At 52.1% G+C, this 19,762-nt stretch overlaps 1 protein-coding gene across 5 annotated transcripts in view; it reads left to right on the forward strand.

The window, feature by feature from the left end:
* Positions 1-19,762, forward strand: part of LRSAM1 (leucine rich repeat and sterile alpha motif containing 1) — a 36,872-nt gene that overhangs the window by 13,750 nt on the left and 3,360 nt on the right. For 3 of the 5 annotated variants that reach the window (XM_036913868.2, XM_036913866.2, XM_036913870.2), the window contains exons 11-24: positions 3,225-3,254; positions 3,632-3,754; positions 4,094-4,233; positions 5,076-5,120; positions 6,899-6,969; positions 9,275-9,374; positions 10,785-10,872; positions 11,764-11,838; positions 13,323-13,403; positions 13,481-13,567; positions 14,960-15,055; positions 17,059-17,157; positions 17,834-17,965; positions 19,080-19,161. In XM_036913868.2, the coding sequence (XP_036769763.2) occupies positions 3,225-3,254; positions 3,632-3,754; positions 4,094-4,233; positions 5,076-5,120; positions 6,899-6,969; positions 9,275-9,374; positions 10,785-10,872; positions 11,764-11,838; positions 13,323-13,403; positions 13,481-13,567; positions 14,960-15,055; positions 17,059-17,157; positions 17,834-17,965; positions 19,080-19,161 (1,249 nt within the window). The remainder of the gene's footprint in view (positions 1-3,224; positions 3,255-3,631; positions 3,755-4,093; positions 4,234-5,075; positions 5,121-6,898; positions 6,970-9,274; positions 9,375-10,784; positions 10,873-11,763; positions 11,839-13,322; positions 13,404-13,480; positions 13,568-14,959; positions 15,056-17,058; positions 17,158-17,833; positions 17,966-19,079; positions 19,162-19,762) is intronic. The other 2 variants (XM_036913869.2, XM_036913871.2) reach the window with 2 other exon arrangements.

Raw genomic sequence — 19,762 nt, forward strand, 5'->3', positions numbered from 1 at the left:
ATAGCGGCTGCACAAGTTTACATTCCTCCCATCAGTGCAGGAGGGGTCCCTTCCTTCCACATTCTCGCCAACACTTACGTCTTGTCAGTAGTAGCCTAGGGTCCTGTCTCGCCAATGGGTTTCAGCCCTGGGAAAGTTCACTATGGATTCAATGTGACCAAAGAAATGACAGTAGAACATTCTTGGGGTGAAAGGGTTTATACCCAACCTTACTTCCACGGTGGCAGGTCAGTCACTAAAATCCTGTTCACTCAGAGAGTCTGCACACAGCAAGCCGGTCTCTGCCTCTGGGCCTCTCTGCCCGCACAGCCATCCTCTGGGCCTCTGCTCTGCTCTCCTTCAGCCTTGCAGCCATGCCACCGCGTCACCCAGAGCACTGGGCGGAGCTCTATATAGAATCAATAGCAACGTATTGCCCACACGTGTGTAGTGAGCCAGCCAACCTTTCATTTTATCCACAGGCCCTTTGAACATGCAGCTTCCCTCTGCCTGGAACTCTCCCAGCTCATTTCTCTCACTGTCTCATCCTTCCGTTCTCAGCTTAAACATCACATCCTCTGGGAAGCCTTCCCTTGATGCACAGCCAGGCCCGGTCTCCTGTTACATATTCTCAGAGCACCTTGTTTCCCTGGGGGCACTTTGCATGGCTCTGGGCTAAATGGAAAAATTCTACAGGAGGCAGCTTGCTTAATGTCTTTCTCCCCTGCTGGCTGGAGCTATGTGAGAGCGGGGATCATGTCTGCATTGTTCATTGTTGTCTTTCAAAATGTACTTCTTGCTTCAGTGCCACTCGCTGTATAGGATGCCTGTCATGCTCTCAGGCTAGCAAAGAAGTCATGTCAGCACCAGTAGCAGGCTGGCCCTCCCAGGTCCCTGGGGGTGATCTCGCCCAGGACAAACACGGAGGAGAAAGCTTGGAAGGGTTTGCCGCACTAGCCCGGGTGTGCCTGGTGTTGGAGCCGGACAGAAACTGTCTCCAGCCCCCGCCCCCTGCTGCCATAAGCCGAGGCCCTGGTGGCTGTGAGGGGGGCCTCAGCTGCTGGGGGTTTGGCTTCCTATCTTCCACTGATTTATTTTTTAATTATTTTTTATTAATCGCTGGTTCTCTGATGCCACCCTTCCCTGTTTTCCAGGGCTGCTGTGCATGCTGTTATCATTTTATATTTATTCTGAAAGCTCAATGAACATTAGGGGGGAGACTATCCAGGAAAATCGTGTTAGTTTATAATCTTAGAGGGTATTTGCAATATACATTTGATCAAGGATTAACAGACAATATATAAAGAACTCTTTCAAATCAATTTGAAGCAGAAAACCATCCCAGTAAAAAAAACAGGCCAAAGATATATCAGTGCGTTCTTTGCAGAATGAAACAGTGCACATGGCTGATACACGGAAAGATGCCCAGCTTCCCTAGTAACTAGGCAAATTAAAACAATGCAATACCTTCCCCCCCTCAGACAGGCAGATTTCACTCTGATCACTTCTGTTGACCGGAGTGTGGGGAATCAGTGGCCTCAAAAATTGCTCTTGGGAATGGAAGTTAGTATTACCACTGTGGGAGATAACTTGACAATATATGCCAAAAATGTAAATGCGTATTGCCCATGAGCCCGAAGTTCCGCTTCTCAGCATATACCCCAGAGAAACGCTTTTGTGAAGAGACATTTACAAGAATGTTCATTCCAGCCTTACTTGTAATAATGAAATACTGGAAGCCCCCTGATGTCTATCAGAGGGAAAAGGCTGGACAAATGTGTTACATCCATGCCAGGAGACAGATCTCTCTAGACTTGGGTCATAGGACTTACAGGTAAGTGAACAAGACAAGTTGCAGAACACAGTGGTGTGGTATAGTTCCATTTTTAAGTTTAAAAAGATTCAAAATACTTAGGCAAACAGATCAGTAATTGACAGTGAGTGGGGGTGGGAAGAAAGTTTGATGATAAAGGGGCACAGGGAATTTTGGGGGTGATTCCCCAAATCACCCTATATCTTGATTGTGGTGGTTACATGACTGCATTTGTCAAAACTCATAGATTGTACACTAAAAAGGATGAGTTTTACAATATGTAAATTATACCTTCATTAAACAGCACATTTACGTGTATGCACACACATACAAATACGTATTTTTTTCCAAAGGTACAAATTATATGTAAGTAGATGCATGGACTTAGGTTTGGAAATGATAGTCACATGGGGGATTGAAGGCATGGAGGGAACCAGGATTAGGCCTGGGAGTGGTCACTGGGAATGTTTTATATGTTGTTTTAATTTTCTACAAGGAGAATGCATTCAGATACTATCTGTAAAAGATTAATTTTTTAAATGTTACTCCTACTCTCAACATAGCAAAAGTCTGATTTCCTTATGGAATCCTGCTTTTACAGTTCAGGCTGAGACTGCTCCTGGTCTTAGAGCTGGATAACTAATTAAAAGGACCACTCTAAGTGTGTGTGAATGCGTTGGTGTTTAACTACAAAAGTAATTCATGCTCCTTGTTATAAATTTTAACAAGGAAAATATAAAGTAAGTGAAGTTACCCATCCCCTGCACCGCACGGCGGGTAATCATCACAAACTGAGTAATGAATCTCCTTCCTGAACGTTGTCTCAAGAAGTACAAAACTCAGGGTTGAGTTTTGCTGCTGTCTTCACAAGAGCGCTCTCGTGCTGCACAGAGCAACAGATGGCGGGCATCTTCCCCTGCAGTGACACCCACATTTACCCCATTATTTGGCAGTTGACTGATAATCCATTGCACGGATGCCCCATGATGGTTGAGGTAACCACCTGTCGGTGAGCGTTTGAATCATTGCCAGTGTTTTCACTGTTTTGAGCAGTTCTGCAGGGATTGCATGCACTCCTGTGCGTGTGGTTCGGTGGCCAGAGCTGGGCACTGCAGGCGTGTGGTGCCCACATACAGGGGAATCCAATATCCCGATTCCTGGTCTTTCTTTCAGAGCGCCAAACTTCCTCAGTGCTGTAGAACCCCAGACCTGCCTTGAAGACCTTCCTAGGGTGTGCGAGCCCATGGCCCTCACCCCTGGGGTCCACTAGGACCATCTGGGACCCTTTATCAGACTGCCTCCCACCCCGAATTCTGCTGCAGTGCTCTGGAGGGGCCTGGGAGTCTGGGTGGTGTCAGGCTGCCTCGGTGACTCTGGCCCAGAGGGCCGCTGCTGCCCATCTTCTCTTGACCACTATCTTTTCTCCCCCCAGAATAGGTTCTCGGACTATGAGAAGAGGAAGGTAAGAAAATGCCTTTTCTGTTATTTTTCTTCCCATTAAAGATCTCAACTATTATAAAAGATTTGAGGAAACAAATTCTTCCTGTCTCTAAATTAGAGGATAAAGTAATGCTCTTCTCTTACAATCATTGCCTCACCACGGCCTCAAACTGCTTGGTGGGTGGTGGAGTATCTCACCTGACAGATGAGGAGACAGGCTCAGAGGAAGCGCAACCCCAGACCTTAAACCACTGCCTCTGCCAGTGAACAGCCCATCTTAGTACAGTTGGGCCCTGAGGGTTGCTCAGCCTGAAGACCTGCAGCCCGCACTGTTACCAGCAGGAGGTTGGTTCACTCTGCTCCCGTGTCCTAATGCCCACAGGATCTACCTTCTTGCAGGAACAGAAGATGCTGGAGAAACTCGAGTTTGAACGGCGCCTGGAACTCGGGCACCGAGAGCACGCCCAGCTCCTCCAGCAGAACAGCTATCAGAAGGACGAGATCCTTCAGATGGTCAAGGAGGTTTGTGAGCGGCCACGTGGGACCCCGCCTGCCTGCGCACTCCCTGCCTCCCGCCTCAGGCCAAGGCCCCTGTGATGTGGAAGGTGGTGGGAGTGCATGCTCTCGCTTCCATCCCCCAGGACCTGGGACCCCTTACAGGTCACCTAGTCCAGTCCCCTTGGGTACAGTGGACACCCTGAGGCCTAGCAAGGGGAGAACCTGGCCCACGGTCACGCAGGAGGAGCCTGGAGGATGGGGACAGGAAAGCCAGTCTCCTGACCCTGGTCCAGGGCCCCTCGCTGCCCCATGGTGTCCGAGGGCGTCCCAGCTGGCTCAGGACCTCCCCCCATCCTGCGGCAGGAGCAGTCCCGGCTGGAGCAGGGCCTGAGCGAGCGCCAGCGCTCCCTGGATGCAGAGCGCCAGCAGCTGCAGGAGCAGCTCAAGCAGACGGAGCAGAACATCTCCAACCGCATCCAGAAACTCCTGCAGGAGAATCACAGGTGGGCTCCTGGCCCCCAGGCCCAAAGCCTCCCCCAGCGCTCTCCCCTTTGAGGAGCCCAGGATGGGGTCTGTCTCTCCTCATGGTCTCTCCTCCTGTGCAAGGTCTCTGTTGTCAGGACCCAAGCGCGGTGCTGCAGCTTGTACTGACTCAGGGAAGAGCCTACTCCAGGCATGGCCGGGTCTGTTTCTTGTCCAGGGGCTGCTACTGGTTGGACTATGCCTCCCAGGCTCCCCAGGGGGGTTTGGCAAGACAGTTGAGGTCACGTCCTGCCCCAGTATTTTGTGTTCCAAGCAACCTGTGGTGTTGAGGTCAGCCATTCACCCTGTAGTGGGATTTGCCTTATCAGTCTTGGTGGGACGGCAGAGAAGCGGGCCAGGTAGAGAAATCTGAGGAAGTTTGGTTGGGGTCCCTTGTGGACCGATTCAGAGGCAGGCTTTTGTCCTGTCCCCTGTGGCCTCCAGGCTTCCTTTGCTTTTTGCCTACTCCTCCCCCATCCAGCAGCTACGGGTGCCCGAGTGGGCTGGCAGCCTGCTGCGGGCAGCTCTGCATGCACTCACCCGAGGGTACCCGGGAGAGCGAGCGGGAAAGCTACCGCTCGTCGGGTGCATCTTACATGCCCAGCACAGTTTTTTATTATCCCCATTTTGTAGATGAAGAGCAAGGGTTTGGAGTGGTTGAGTGTCTGGCCTGAGGGCACAGAGCTCTCAGGTGCTGGGGTGAGGTGCCCCCAGCTCAGCTACTCAGCCCTCCGCACAGCCAGGGCGCTGAGCAGAGATCTGATCAGTTGGAAACAGGCCTGCTCGTGACAACTGCAGGGACCTTTTATGGTTTTCTCCACAGGCAAAAGAAAAGTTCTGAGATTTTGAAGTCGCTGGAAAATGAAAGGCAAGTGCTCTGCTCTGACATTTTCTCCACATCGCCTGCCTTCGTGGGGTGTCTTGGGGAGAGAAGATCTTGTGACTCTCAAGGATTATGCCAGAAGGTTTTCCCAAGCTTTAAGGAGATTCACCTCTTTAAGGAATATTGCGTTAAAAAGAATCACTGCCTGCAAGTTTGTTAAAACACAAGTACATTCCCGAGAAAAACTCAGATGAGATAATATATGTATAATATCTAACTATATTCCTTCTATAAAAAAATAAGGGGAAAAAAACACATTTCTGGGGAAACAATTTGGTTACATGAATTATGTGCAAAGTAATAATCTGTAGCCATTCAATGTCTTGTAAATTAATATTCCCAACTAAGAGAAAGACTATATTGCTAAATGAAAAAATGGTGAGCACCCTGACAACAGAACAGTGTATCATTTCTTACCACTCTGCGTGTGTCTGTGCGCAGACAGCAAGAGGACCCACCCACAGTGGCTTACAGCGAACAGTGCTGAGAGGCAGGAGTTGGAGGTGGTGGCCTGGGTTTCTTTTCCTTTGTGTTCTCTGTATTTTCCAAGTGTACTGCTTTGAGTCACACCACTTTAGTCATTAGAAAAGATGACAGTGTTAATGGAAGTCCCTCCTGGGATCCCACATGGGCCGCGTGCAGTTTCCTGCTGTCCTTGCGCCCAGCTTTCTAGGCCCCTGGTTGCTTGGGAGGGCCCCCGCAGGGCACTCCCGTGGGATTGCAGGGCAGCCCCATCACCCGCCCACTTCGGCTGTGGTGCTGCAGGAGCCGGGGGCAGGCAAGGCCCAGCTGAGTTGTGGCCAGTGGCATCATTTACTCGGCACACACTAAACAAGCCACTCTGTGTCAGGCCTGGACTGGGCCTGGGGGCCGGCAGTGCACCAGATACATACAGCCTCCCCTTGAGCGGAAGGCAGAGGTGCTCAGAAGATACATACTTCTGGTAAAGTCAGCCCCTGCAAAAGCATTAAAGGACGTTCTTCCCTCCAAGCCACTACCCCGTTTGGGGGCAGGGGGTGGGAGGGAGACAAATGCACATACATGCAGTGTGCACATCTATACAGGCAATTACCTTTTTTATTTTCATTATATCAGGATACGTTTCTATTCTCAAAACCTTATTTTTGTAATAGCTGCAGTGTATTCTACTATATGATTATATCATAACTTCTTAAATTAGCCCTCTTTTCATGGACATTAAGCTTCCAGTTTTTCGTAATTACAAACACTATTATAGTGAGTATCTTCTAAATATACCCATATGCATTTATGCAAATATTTCTGAAAGAAATATTCAAAGGACATTTTGACAGTTATTGACAAATTGCCTTGCAAAAAACATTTTGCCTGTTTATACTGCTCAGAAGCACGTGGAACTTCCCATTTGCTGTCCTCATTGCCACTACCAATGGCTCTCAGTTTTCTGAACCTTAATCAAACAGGTGGAAAGAAGGTTTTATTTTCTTTAGTCATCAGTAATGTCAAGCATCTTGCCATATGTTTATTGATTGCTTGTATTTAAGCATCAGTGAAATGGCTGTTTGTGTCCTTTGCCCATTTTTCTAAGAGTTCATCTTTTTATGCAAGGAACTCTAACTATAAGGCTGAAGGTAAACAGGGCCCCAGTGGAGGTACATGATGTAGCCAGAGCGTATCTAGGCACATCAAGGAGGACTTTCTGAACGAGGCAGTGTTCATCTGATGGAATTCCCTGTTGGGATATTATGTTTGCTGAATAAATGGATGGACTTTTTTTTTTCTAGAATAAGAATGGAACAGTTGATGTCCATAACCCAGGAGGAGACAGAGAACCTGCGGAGACGTGAGATTGCCTGTGAGTCTCAGTGTGGGGAAGGGAACGGAGCTTGGCTGACTCCGCAGGGGGTGGGGCAGGCAGCCCTCTCAGTATAGGTCATATAGAGTGTTGCCCCTGGAGAGGGGCAGTTAAGCCCAGTCATGGACCATGGGCTCTGGGTCCGGCTGAACTTGGATTCAGAATTCTAGCTCAGAAACAGGCTGTATGGCCTTGGGGCATTGCTGGTCACCACTATTCTGAGCCTCAGTTTTCTTATCTATAAAATAGGGAGAACAGTGATTACCTGCCTCACAGGATCATTATAAAGGTCAGATGAGATCAGGCCTGGCACACAGTGAGCATTTCGCAAAGCATGCTGTTAGGGTTGCTGTTATCAAGGTCTGTGGTTGGCCCTCTTGTATTCCCAGGAGCTCTCCTTCCTGCCACTCCCCAGAAACGGTCTGGGGCATTCCATGTTGTCCATGATAATGAGGGTAGTTCTCACCATCTGATCCTGAGAGCGTTGAGCCACGTGCCAAAGAAGGCAAGGAGTTTGTTTGTAGGTGTCATTTAAAATAAGGAATGATTCTTTGGGGATGGCCCCATTCTTCCGAGCCTGGGTGCTAGAGTGGGCTTTTCCCCATGCCCTCAGTGAGGTTTACTCTGGGTCAGGCACTGTGCCACGCACTACCCGTGCATCATATCATCTCACTACCTCCTGATGAGATGACAGATCATTAATGCCCCTGTTTGAAAGGTCACTATTGTCCATGATTTATACAAGAGAAAAACTGTGTTTGCATTTCTGCAAGGATATTTGTCAGATTAGCTGATTAGGAATAGGATCAGTGTTGGGGACTTCTGTTTGCACCTTTTCAAACTTCATATGGGTTAGCTTTTTTAAAATGAGCATGTATGATTTTTTTTTTTTAACATTTAAGTCTTTTGGAATTTATTGGATTCATTTTCTGGTCAGGTATATGATTTATTTATTTGTTTATTTTGTTATCATTACATGAAAAACATTATGTTTACTAGGGTCCCTCCTTCACGAAGTCCCCCCAACAAGCCCCATTACAGTCACTGTCCATCAGCGAAATAAGATGTTGTAGAATCACTACTTGTCTTCTCTATGTTGCACAGCCCTCCCCTTGCACCCCCCAACATTATACAGAGCGTGTATGATTTTTATAACTAAAAAATTTCGAGAAAAATAACAGAAAGGTAAGAAAAGGAAATAACCCAGAGTTGTTGAGGGCTGTCCTATACACTGCCACCTAGAATACGTATCAGCAGGATCTTTCCAGAGAGCGGGGTAACTCATATTATCCGTGGCCTTAAAACTGCACTTCTAAAAATTATTCTTAGGAAACAATCAAATAGATATGCACAAAGATGTTTGAGGAAGAATATTTATTGAGGTATCATTTAATAATTGCAAGAAGAGTCCAGCTGCCCCCAGAGAGAGTAAATCTAGGTGAACTGGTGATCCATCACTGTAGTGCTCTGCAGCCACTGACATCACACCGCCATGCTGACATGGGGAAGTAGTCCTAAAAAGTGAGAAGGGGTATGTTCACTGCAATCACATTTTTATGTTATTATTGTGGCAAAATAATAACAACATAAAATTTGCTATTTTGACCATTTTTGATTGTACAGTTCTGTGGTATTAAGTACATTCACTTTGTTGTGCAACCATCACCCTTTTCTAGAACTTTCACCTTCCCAAACTGAAATTCTGTACCCATTAAACAACTTCATTTCCGCTCCCCCAGCTCCCACAGAACCGCCATTCTGTTTTCTGTCGACTCATATAAGTGGAATCGTACAGTATTTGTCTTCTTGTGACTGGCTTCTTTCACTGAGCATAATGTCCCAGTTCATCCATGTTGCATCTTATGTCAGAATTTCCTTCCTTCTTAAGGCTGAGTGATATTCCATTGTGTGTATAGACCAGATTTTGTTTATCCATTCCATCTCTTAATGGGCACTTGGATTGTTTCTGCCTCTTGGCTGTTGTGAATAATGCTGCTGCAAACATGGGTGTGCAAACATCTTTAGTTCTCTGCCCTTATTTCTTTCAGTTTTTTAAAATCCACACCTATGTATTAAAAATTGACAAAGAATATATCAAAATGTAATAATATCTCAGTGACAAGATTATAGAAGGTTTTGTGTGTGTGCCGTCCAGTGTTGTATAAAATTAGCCTTTCGAGCTTAAGTTACTTCTTTAGTTTAACACACATTTTTTTAAGGGTGACTATCAGGCGGGTGGCCTGGTGAGCCCTACCCCCTCAGGAGCAGGCGCCCCTTTCTCAGCCCCTCAACCATGTTTCCTCAGCTGCCATGCAGCAGATGCTGACCGAGAGCTGTAAGAACCGGCTCATCCAGACGGCCTATGAGTCTCAGAGGCAGAACTTGGTCCAGCAGGCCTATTCCAGGTAAGGTAAGAAGAGGCTCCCCGAGCGAGGGAGTCGGGGTTGCTGGTTCGGGGCCAGGGCTGGGAGTGAGAACTGGGCGCTGGAGTCCCTTGCCCTGGGCCACCCTGGCCTCAGGCATGCTCTCAGGGGCAAGTGGTGACCAGTCTTCATGACTTTTCTAGTTGGACCCCATGATTCTGTGATGGGCTGCAATGAGTGAAATAATCACTGTCGCATTCCACACACCTGCCCTGTGCCAGGTGCTCAGTGGAGTGATGTGCGTTGGCTTACGGAATCTGTGAGGGACTGCTTTGTCATTAGCCCCATTTTACAGTCATAGCTCAGGCTCAGACTGTGTGACAACCAAGGAAATACAGCTAGCAAGTGCCAGAGCCGGGATTTGAACCCAGGCAGAGTGGGGTGTGCTCCTGACCATGGTGCGCTCACTGACCTCAGGGGCCGCACAGGTCCAGGGCAGGCCGCGCTGGAAGGGGTGGCCCTGGCTCTCCGAGGCCTCTGCAGCACCGTGCGCTTGTCCGGTGCAGGAGCCGCAGGAGAGGAAGCGTAGCTCAGGCCCTGCTCAGGAGCCCCAGATGGGGGTGGGCCAGCACCTGGCTCCCCTTGTGCCTCCTCCCAGCTTGGTGGCTCTGGCACAACTGCCAGCCTCCCCTGTGTCCCTGCCGATGCAGGGAGTTCTCCCTCCTTTCCTGGTAGTGTGACATTGTGCTTGGAAGTAAAGGCAGCAGCGCAGACAGACCTGCATTCAGATCCCACTTCTGTTAGTAACTGGAAGTCTTGGGCGAGTTACTCTCCCTCCCTGAACCTCTGATTTTCTTATTCAAGAGTCCCCAGAGGACGTAATGAGTGTCAGTGAGCGTAAAGCCTGCTGCGTGAGGGTCCAGGAATAGCCGTTATGTCACAAACTGAAAACAGAGTGTCAAAGTACAGACACACGTGGGGTTGCAGGGTTTGGATCTTTGTGCCGAAATCCCTAGACTTGTTCTAGGGTGCTGAGAGCAGACCCACGACCAGGGTGAGAGACGCCGGGGTCATGGGTACAGATGTCACTGCCCTAGAAGGACAGCTGTGGCTCACCCGGAAGGTCATGAGTTCCCCGGTGGTCAGAGGCCAGGCAACCACCTCAGGGGCATTATAGACAGAATTCAGGTGGAGGGAATGGATGAGGGGACCTGGAGGTCATTTCTCCCAACTGCCGAGACACCCAGACTCTTGTCACCTTCCTTCCAGGACCATGGGATTCAGACAGACTCTGTGTCTGTGCCTAGCTCAGAACTTGGTCCCCAAAGCAGGTGCTCCATAGGATTGTTGAATGAATAAATGGTTTCTCTCAACCTCCTCCAAGGTGCCTGGCACATAGTGGGTGCTCAGAAAAAGTTCAGAGAGTGAGTGAATTTGCTGTCTTTCTGGCAGCATGGCCGAAATGGATGAACGGTTCCAGCAGATTCTGTCATGGCAGCAGATGGATCAGAACAAAGCCATCAGCCAGATCCTGCAGGAGGTGAGCCTCTGCCCAGGGTGTAAGGGTGGGGCCTCAGGAGGGACCCTGGGGCCCAGGGCAGAGCAGCAGAGCCCCTGGATAGCTTGTGAGACCCAAGATACTTAGTGCATTAGGAAGAGAAGGGCAGGGAGAGGCCTCTGGTCACTGAAATCTAGTGAAGATCCCTCTGTTCCCTGGCAGGCGCCCACTCCCCACACTGTGGGGATGACACTGTGAGACTTGAGGGGTGGGAGGCAGTGACCATGTCACGGAGGTGGGGCACCATGGGACCTTGGGCTTCTCACTTCCAAACCCACTGCACCTCTGCTCTCCTTCCATCCTAGCTGGCACGTAGTAGGCACTCAGGAGTGCAGTGCAGTGGGTGGGCTTGGGGAGGACCCTGTGACTTCTCCCTCCTTGGCCCGTGCTGTTCTGTGTCCACTTTCCCCACAGGCCCTGTTGGAGTCCCCCTAACTCTAGTCTCTCTGTACTTCTGAAAAAGTTCGATTTGATATTTGCAGGATTGTCTGAGGAAAATACTCTGTTTCTTAGGGTGTCTGGCCTTGTGGTTAAGGCAAGGTTCAGAGCTGGACAGACATGGTCAGGTCCTAGCACCAACCACTTCACATCTCTGAGCCTCAATTTCCTCATCTGTGCAATGGGGCATCATCCTTGTAGAAACCAGTGTGCGATGTGGGCAGAGCACTGAACGAATGCAATGTCCAGCACCTAGTAAGCCCTCAATAAACATTATCTTAAAAATGCAGACAACCGAGATGAACAGTTATTTTCTAAGAAACAGAGGAGTCACACATCAAGGTGTTTTTGACACAGACTTTTTCCCCTGGTCCCGGTCCGCGGGAAAGCAAGGCCGCCTGGTGTCTGCTGAGCAGCCCACACTCTCTCTTGCAGAGCGCCATGCAGAAGGCCGCGTTTGAGGCTCTCCAGGTGAAGAAGGACCTGATGCATCGGCAGATCAGGAACCAGGTGAGCACTGGGGGGTTGTGCCTCACCCCGACCTTGCTGTTGGCTTTCAGAGCCGCCAGGGGCAGTTAAGGGTTAAGTCCTGGCACCTCCACAGGCCAGGTCAGCCAGAGGCCTCCCCAACTCGGGACCTCCCTTCCCTCAGGAGACCTAGGTTTCCCTGCGGGAAGGTGCCTGGAGGCAACACTCCAAGTGCTCAGCAACTGTGACTGGTTCCCGCAGTTTCCCACGATGCCCCAGGCGGAGGGGGAAGGTGGCGCCAGTGCTGGGCCTCAGCACTGACCACATCCAGGCAGGACTTCCTTACTGGGGGAGAGCAGCCCGCTCAAGCCCCAGCCACCCCTCAGCTCGGACCCGGTGTGCCGGGGCAGACTGCCCTCCCCACCTGAGCGGCCAGGGAGGTCCCGGTGGCCTGGGGGGGCCTCAGCAGCTGGGGGAGGTCGTTGAGTGGGGCTGTGCCTGACACCAGGCTTTCGGGGAAGGCGCCACAGGCACGGGGGCTGGAGGTGAGGCGAGCTTTCAGGCTGTGGGACTGCTCATCGCATCGTTTTCAGCACACTTTGAATTTCACATTTTTGCATGTTTTTCTTTCTACTCTTTTCTTTTCTTTTTTGGCCCAAACCAATTTACCTTTTTATTTACCTCTTTAATTTCAATCCCACATTGCCGGACATGAAGCTCATTCCTCTGACCGGGGGTTGGTGGGATCCTAGGAACTTAGGGACACAGGTCATAGGCACAGGGTAGAGCAATCACTGGCTGTGGGGTCCGACCCCCAGGACTATAAGCCCCCAGGCGCACCGAGGGTGTGCGCCGACCCCCAGACACTCTTCCTGGGGGTGGCTTTGATCCTCCGGCCAGCTTCAGACCCAGGAAAGCGCTCATACACTTCCCCATCCTTTGTCACTGGGCAAATTCCTTAACCTCTCTGAGCCTCAGTTTCCTTATCTGTAAAATGGAGGAAATGATGCCTCTTAATAACCAGAGGAGAATTGATGAGGTGATGCAGATTAAGCACACAGCACAGGCCCAGCCCGCAGAGCGCCCAGCATCAGTTGCTGCTGCTGCCATCTGACCGCTGCTGATCTCTGCTCTCCTCCGTGGCAGCTGCCCAGCGGCAGCAGGAGAACTGGGCCGCTGAGCGGCTCGGCGAGGGCGGCCGTCCTCACTCCAGCCTGAACCGTGGCGGAGGCCCTTCCTCTCTGCACAGGCCTTCGTCCAGCGCCCGCCCCGGGGCAGACCAGCTCTTGAGCAGCAGCGTTGGCCAGGACAAGCGTGTCCACAGCCAGAGCACTTGGGGTCATGAAATAACCAATTCTTTTTAAACCCCCACTGATGAGCTTCCTGAGAGGTTCACAGGTCCCCTTCATTCCAGGGCCATGCACCCCAGCTTTCTTAGACCCTACTTGGTCTTCAGAGGGCAGCAGCACAGATTCAAACCATGGTTAATGTGAATAAAAAAAAACCCTGTCTCATCTTCTGTTTAGATTAAATTAATAGAAACTGAGTTATTGCAGCTGACACAGCTGGAGTTAAAGAGGAAATCCCTGGACACAGAGGCACTGCAGGTATGTAGGGCTCCCTGGGCTGCCCTCCCCCCTCCCCCACCCGGTGCCCCTGCCTCTCGGCAGCTGTTCTCCAGCAGGCAGGGCAGGTCTCCTCTGTGGCCATGATGCTGGATGATGCCCCAGCTCCAGAAGGAGCCAGGGAGCTGAGCCCAGCACAGGCCAAGGTCAGCGGTTGGGTCAGCCTGTTGCCAGGCAGGAGGTCAGAGGAAGGAGGGTTTCATTGCCAAGGCTCACCCAGGCCGACATCTCCATCTTTGCATTTTCTTTGTTTTGAAGCAGGGTCACTGCTGAGATCCCTGTGTCTAAGCGATGCTTCTGGGGCACTGGGTCGATTCATGGGCTGACATTCTCTGGGGAAGGAGCTTTCTTGGTGTCCCAGGGTTATCTGGAGGAAAGGCCCACCTGTTACGTTGTCACTCCCTGCAGGCGGCTTCTCTGAGCTACAGCCTGGGTGTCCTGTTCCTAGAGACATGGGGGCAGAGGGACCAGCAGCTGGCATTCTGGACTGCAAGTCTGGGACCTAGGCTATGACCCAACACGGTCTTGCTGTGTGACTTGCAGACAGAAGAGGGACAGCCTTTTCCCTTCCCTGGACCTCAGTCTCTCCAAACTAACAAAAGGGGCTGCATCAGTGGTGTGAGGACCTGTGCCCTGTGTTAGCCTTTTGAGCAGAGTCTTCTGTCTGTCACTCTCATTGTCCCTGTGTCTCTGCTCCGTGGAAAAGTCTTGTCTTACAGCTTCTCAATGCATTCAAAGGGTGCTAGGGTCTGGAGTCCTGGTCTCAGGCCTGCCATGGATGTCTTGTGTGACCTAGGGCAGGCCACCTCCCCGCCAGGCCTCTCTTTCTCCCCTCCATAAAGTGAAAGACCCTTCCAAGCCCGGCCTGTGTCATGGGGCATCAGACTGGGGCGAGCTAGCAGGCACAAAACCCTCTGTGTGCCTCGAGGTGGTCTTCAGAGATGAGGGCTTGGGGCAGCTCTGAGAAGTTACAACCACCATGCTTGGTGGGTACCCTTGTCTTCTGCCCACTAGAGCTTGTGGGGCTCCCATTTGGGGGGCCTCAAGGGGGTTTCCAAGAGTTAAGAGAGGAGTGGAGCCCACACACAAACGAGGGCTTCCCTCCAGTTTCCATGTGCCTCCATCTGTGTAGAGCCTTCCAGACTGTGGGGTTACACGCCAACCCTCCCTGCCGGCTGCTCTGTCCCCACACTCTGTAGCCAGTGAAGTCAGATCCCTGTGGCTTGACATTGTCTTTGATGTTTCTTACCATTCCCCTGTCATCAGTCACTAGATCCCATGCCAGGCCTTAGCCCCATAGGAAAGGGAGTGGCAGGCTTGCCAGAAGGCACAGGGGGGATGCCCAGGCAGCGGGGCCCCTCAGCTCTGCCCCCCAGCTCTCAGCTAGAGCCTGTGTGCAGAGCCTTGAAATGAGGCAGGCCCACTGGGGGCCCAGAGGGCAGCCGAGAACTGAGGGGGGCTCCTGCCGCCACGCCACGGGGACTTCATGCGCTGGGTGTCGCGGCGGCCGGGAGCACTGGCACCATCTTGTGTCACAGGAGATGATCTCGGAGCAGCGCCGGGCCCTCAGCAACCTGCTCCAGCAGCTGCTGAAGGAGAAGACGCGCCGAGAGGAGGAACTCCGGGAAATCCTGGTGCGTCGGCGTCCGTGCTCAGCGTGGCACACGGGTTTGCCGTCCGTGAGCACACATGCCAGCCTTAGAAGCACTTTTATTATTCAGTAGTTGTTCATCAGATTAAAAAAGGGAAGTTCAAAGGAGAAGAATGTCCCCCTGGCAGTTGCCTGTTGCTGCTGCTTTGACGTGTGGTGGTGCGCGCCTGATGACGTGTGGTGGTGTGCGTCTGATGACGTGTGGTGGTGCGCGCCTGATGACGTGTGGTGGTGACAGCCCTGCCTGCCCGCGCTGGGTGGACGCGAGCCGCCGTGGCCCGTCTGTGACCGGCTCATTCGCGTCAGTTCTGTTCAGGTCTTAAAACGGCCTCTGCTCTTTCCTGGCTGCGTCTGGATGGGCCCTTGTGTAGCCTGTCTGTTGTCAAGCATTTAGACTTCTGGTCTGTCACCTTCATAAGCAGCGCTCTCTGACTGTCTTTGTAGCTGAGTTATCTGAGAACCACCGCATTTTCTGAGGACAGATGCCTAGGAGAGGGCTTGCGGTGTCCAGGGTAGGCTGTTTAATATGCCTTTGACAGGAGTTGCCTGACTGTCCCCTATGCCTGAAATGTTCCCTATGTCAGGTTTGACTCCGACACATTGTGAGGCTGGCAAGTTGGGGTCATTTCCTCTAGGACCCCAGTGCACCTGAGCAGAGAGGACAGGACAGGCCCACCAGCTGAGGCTGAAAGGACCGAGTCATTCCCACGGCACCCTTAATGCTCCAGAGTCTTTGGAGCTTGACCTTGGGCCAGGCCCCATGCAGGGTGCAGAGAAGAGTGAGACCAGATTCTCCCAGAGCCCTGGGCATGCTTGTGCCAAGCAGAAGCTGCCTGTTCCTCGCTGTGCCTAACTGCCATAGTCTACAAACTGTCAGATGCAAGTGACTTTTTAGCATTGTGCAGGGCAGCTGGGAGCTGTGGTCTTGTGCTCCTGCCGTCAAGGGGCCTCGGAAGACCCCCCATCTACGGGAGGAGGCACCACCTCAGCAGAACGTGACCATCAGGGTCCTAGGTTCCTGAAGACAGGTGTGCCCTCAGCCTAGGGAAGGCCACCAGAAGAAGGGAATCAGCTCAGCAAGTTGGTGGGACCGCCGAACGGCAGTCAGGTCCCCACAGGCACTGAGGAAGTGCCTGTGTTGAAGTCCTTCTTCCCCGCATCACGTCTGGCCCCAGTGTGCAGCTGTGCAGCCCTGCAGGAGCCAGTAGGTGGTTCAGAGCACAGGCTCCCAAACAAGACTCGGTCCAAATCCTGGCCCTGACTCCAGGCAGCTCTCCTCACTGGGCAGGTGACTGGTCACTCTGAACCTTGGTTCCTCGCCTGGGAAGCAGAGCCTACTGGGCTTCTCTCGGTGCACACCACATGTCAGGCACATGGCGCTCTGAAAACATCAGCTCCCGCTGCTGTTACTGGTATCATTCATTCACTACTCTGTTTCCAGCACCCAGGACAGTGCTAGCCCAGAACAACTCTCAGCAAGTATTTGTCACATGGCAGAAAAAGGATCCAGTTTCAATGACATGTTTATAATTCTCCGGCTTTGCCACCATGATGAAGCCCAGTCCAGGAGCTGAAGTTGTCCTTAGAATCCTACTCCTCTCCCTGCTTGGCCCTTGGAGGACAAGCCTGAACTTTTGTGGCATAAGGAGATGGCCGGGTATGCTTTGCTCTTCCCAAACGCAGATGAGAAGACGTCCCAGAGTGGTGCCATACAGAGCATGGTGCCAGGTGTCAGGAGCCCAGGTTCAGGTGCCCCCCAGGTGTGCAGTGTCTCTGAGATCATTCTTAGCAATAAGCTGGCCATCGCGATGCTTCCTGCCTTTTCCACTTCAGTGGTTTAAATGGTGAGACAGTGATGGGTCAGAAATTGCTTTGTGAAACACCAAGTGCCATCCACATACTCAGGGGTGTCGTTCACAATCATTACTGTTGTCTTAGTTTTTATTTGCTGGTTTGTAACAGTGGTACCTGCTTTATCCTTGTCAGACGGAGTTAGAAGCAAAAAGTGAAACCAAGCAGGAAAATTACTGGCTGATTCAGTACCAAAGGCTTTTGAACCAGAAGCCCTTGTCCTTGAAGCTGCAGGTGAGGCCTGGTGGTGCCCCCCCTAACAGGCAGTTTGGGGGGCCCTCCTTCCAGAGACCTTGGTGCCTCGGCCCTGCCCTGCGGCTTGGTCTTTCCAGTTTAGCTCTGTTCCCATTTCTGGTGCTAGTGTACCAGGTCCTGGGATTGAGCCGAGTGATAAGGAGCACTCATTCTGGTGAGGGGTCAGTTGCGGGTCACTGCTGCATGGGGCGGGTGGGTGATGGAACAGTCCTCGAGCACCTGCTGTGGGCAGGACAAATGTCCCTTTTCTCTCACACACACACACCCCTTTTTTTATTTAAATAAAAACAGAGTCATTCTATACATACAAATTTGGCAAACTTTTTATCTTAATAATAGCAGTCGGCAGTTTTCCAGGTCTATACATACCCATTTCATTGTTTCCAGACAAGTGTCTAATGTTTACTCTCTGGATGGACCCTCGTTCATTTAAACAGTCCCCTGTTGGTGGGTACTTAGTTGCTTCCCATTTTCATTACAAACAGAACGGCAGTGAACGTCCTTTGGGTTTATCTGTATGTGTTACACATGCATTTTTGTAGGGAAAAATGCCAAGAATGTGTTACGTATTCAAACTGTGCTTGCTGTTGTGAATAATGGGTCCTGCTGTCTTTCCGCTCCGGGCTCACAGGGGCTCTCGTGGGTCTGCTTGCAGGAGGAAGGTGTGGAGCACCAGCTGGCAGCCCTCCTGGTGGAGCTGGCAGCCGAGCACTACCTGCCAATCTTCGCCCACCACCGCATCTCCCTGGACATGCTGAGCCGGATGAGCCCCAGGGACCTGGCCCAGGTGGGAAAAAGCAGACCCTCCGGGGAGGCTAGGGGGATGGGCAGACAGGCGAGGCCAAGGGTCAGCTTGTTGTTCATGTGGTTCTTGGTGAGGTTGGCTGTTATCAGACACCCCAGGGTGCCTTGCTCCCAACAGCCCTAGCACTAGCCCCAGCTGCCCCAGCCACCCGGGTGTGCCCTCCACACCGTCTGGATGAGAAAATCCAAGGATGTAGGTCCTGCTGACCCCAGACTGCCCTGCCCTCCAGCCTGCATCTTCACATGGTAGGCCCCAGAGAAGTCCTTGAGGGCACCTGGTCCAGCCCCCACCTCACTGAGCAGTTTTACAGATGCCGTGATGGCAGCGCTGCCTGAGCCTGGCTACATTCTGGATAGGAACTGAGCTCTGCACTGCGTTGACTGATTTCCTCCTCAGAAGAGACGAACCGTGATGGCGGCTGGCATCTGTGTAGCGCTTGCAGTGCCAGGCGCCATCCTCCGCACCCTTCACATACAAACTCATTGAATCCTCCCAACAACCCAGGCAGGCAGGTATCATCATAGTCTTCATTTTTCAGATGAGGAAACTGAGGCACAGCAAGGCAGCACCTTGCCCGAGATCGTGTAGCAGGGCCAGGACTGGAGCCCAAGCTGTCTGGGCCTGGGGTCCAGCTGTTTAGCGCTCTCCTAGACTGCCTGTCCTTGGCAGATGCAGAAACGGGGGCTCAGAAGGCGGCCCAGTTCACCCGAACTCAGTGTGAACTCCCTGACCCCGTGAACTGTGACAGGATCCTGGCCTCCCAGATGTCAGCAGGGGCAGCATAGGTCACACAGGGGAAGCCGTCCGCGCAGGCCCCTCGCAGGGAAAGCGTGTGCTGCTCTACGGCATTGCCAGTGTTGGTTTCCCAGTGGGCCCCAGTTTCTCTTCCTGCCATGCTGATTGTTGGGCTCTGGCCTGACGAAGGGCCCTCACAGCTATGGTGTTGCACTGCCTCCCATTGACCCCGGGACCCAGGCCTCCGTGTTTCCAGCAGAAGGTGCCAGAAGCCTGAAATGGGGCAGTCCTGGTGGCTCCGTGTCGCATAGGGGACCCTGCCCAGCCCAAGCCCTGACCTGCCCTTCCTTGGACTCTGCAGGTAGGCGTCTCAGAGGCTGGCCTGCAGCACGAGATCCTACGCAGAGTCCAGGAGCTGCTGGACGCGGCCAGGATCCAGCCAGGTACCGTCACCAGGCCTCTCCTCTAAGCAGAGGCCCCAGCCTTCCGTGTGGGCTGTAGCCGGGGCAGTCACACGTTTCAGGACAATGAAGGGTCGGTTTAGCCCCTGGCCAGTTTAGTCCTTACGGTTCCCTCCTATAGGAACAGGACTTAGAAATGGGAAAAACAGGCCACAAAAATGGGAAATAGTTTCTTCACAGCAGTGGTGGGGCCCTCCTGGCTCCCTGTCCGATGAACCCACCCTACAGACTGTGGGAACCACACAGCCAGGGTCCCTGGAATAGAGAAAAACAGCTGCACCCACTACCTGCACATGCCCGGCACTGCCGGGAACAGGCCTGTGTTTGGACAGGGCAAGGGTTTTTGGTGGGTTGTAATGGGGTAAAGGCAGGTTGTAAAGGTGCTCCGCCCCAGGCTGGAGGCCCTGAGGTAGGTGCCATGGCTAAAGAAGGAGCAGGTGTGCGAGTCGGGGTCTCCTGTGGACTGAGTGTGGTCCAAGTGCCAGGCATTTGCTGACAACCACTTCAGAAGTACCACATCATGTCGCCTTCATTTCACAACCCCCTGAGGTGGGCATGTTGTTGTCCTCGTTTGAGAGGTGAG

This window comes from Manis pentadactyla, chromosome 3, assembly GCF_030020395.1.
Source record: "Manis pentadactyla isolate mManPen7 chromosome 3, mManPen7.hap1, whole genome shotgun sequence".
NCBI classification, from domain to species: Eukaryota; Metazoa; Chordata; class Mammalia; order Pholidota; family Manidae; genus Manis; species Manis pentadactyla.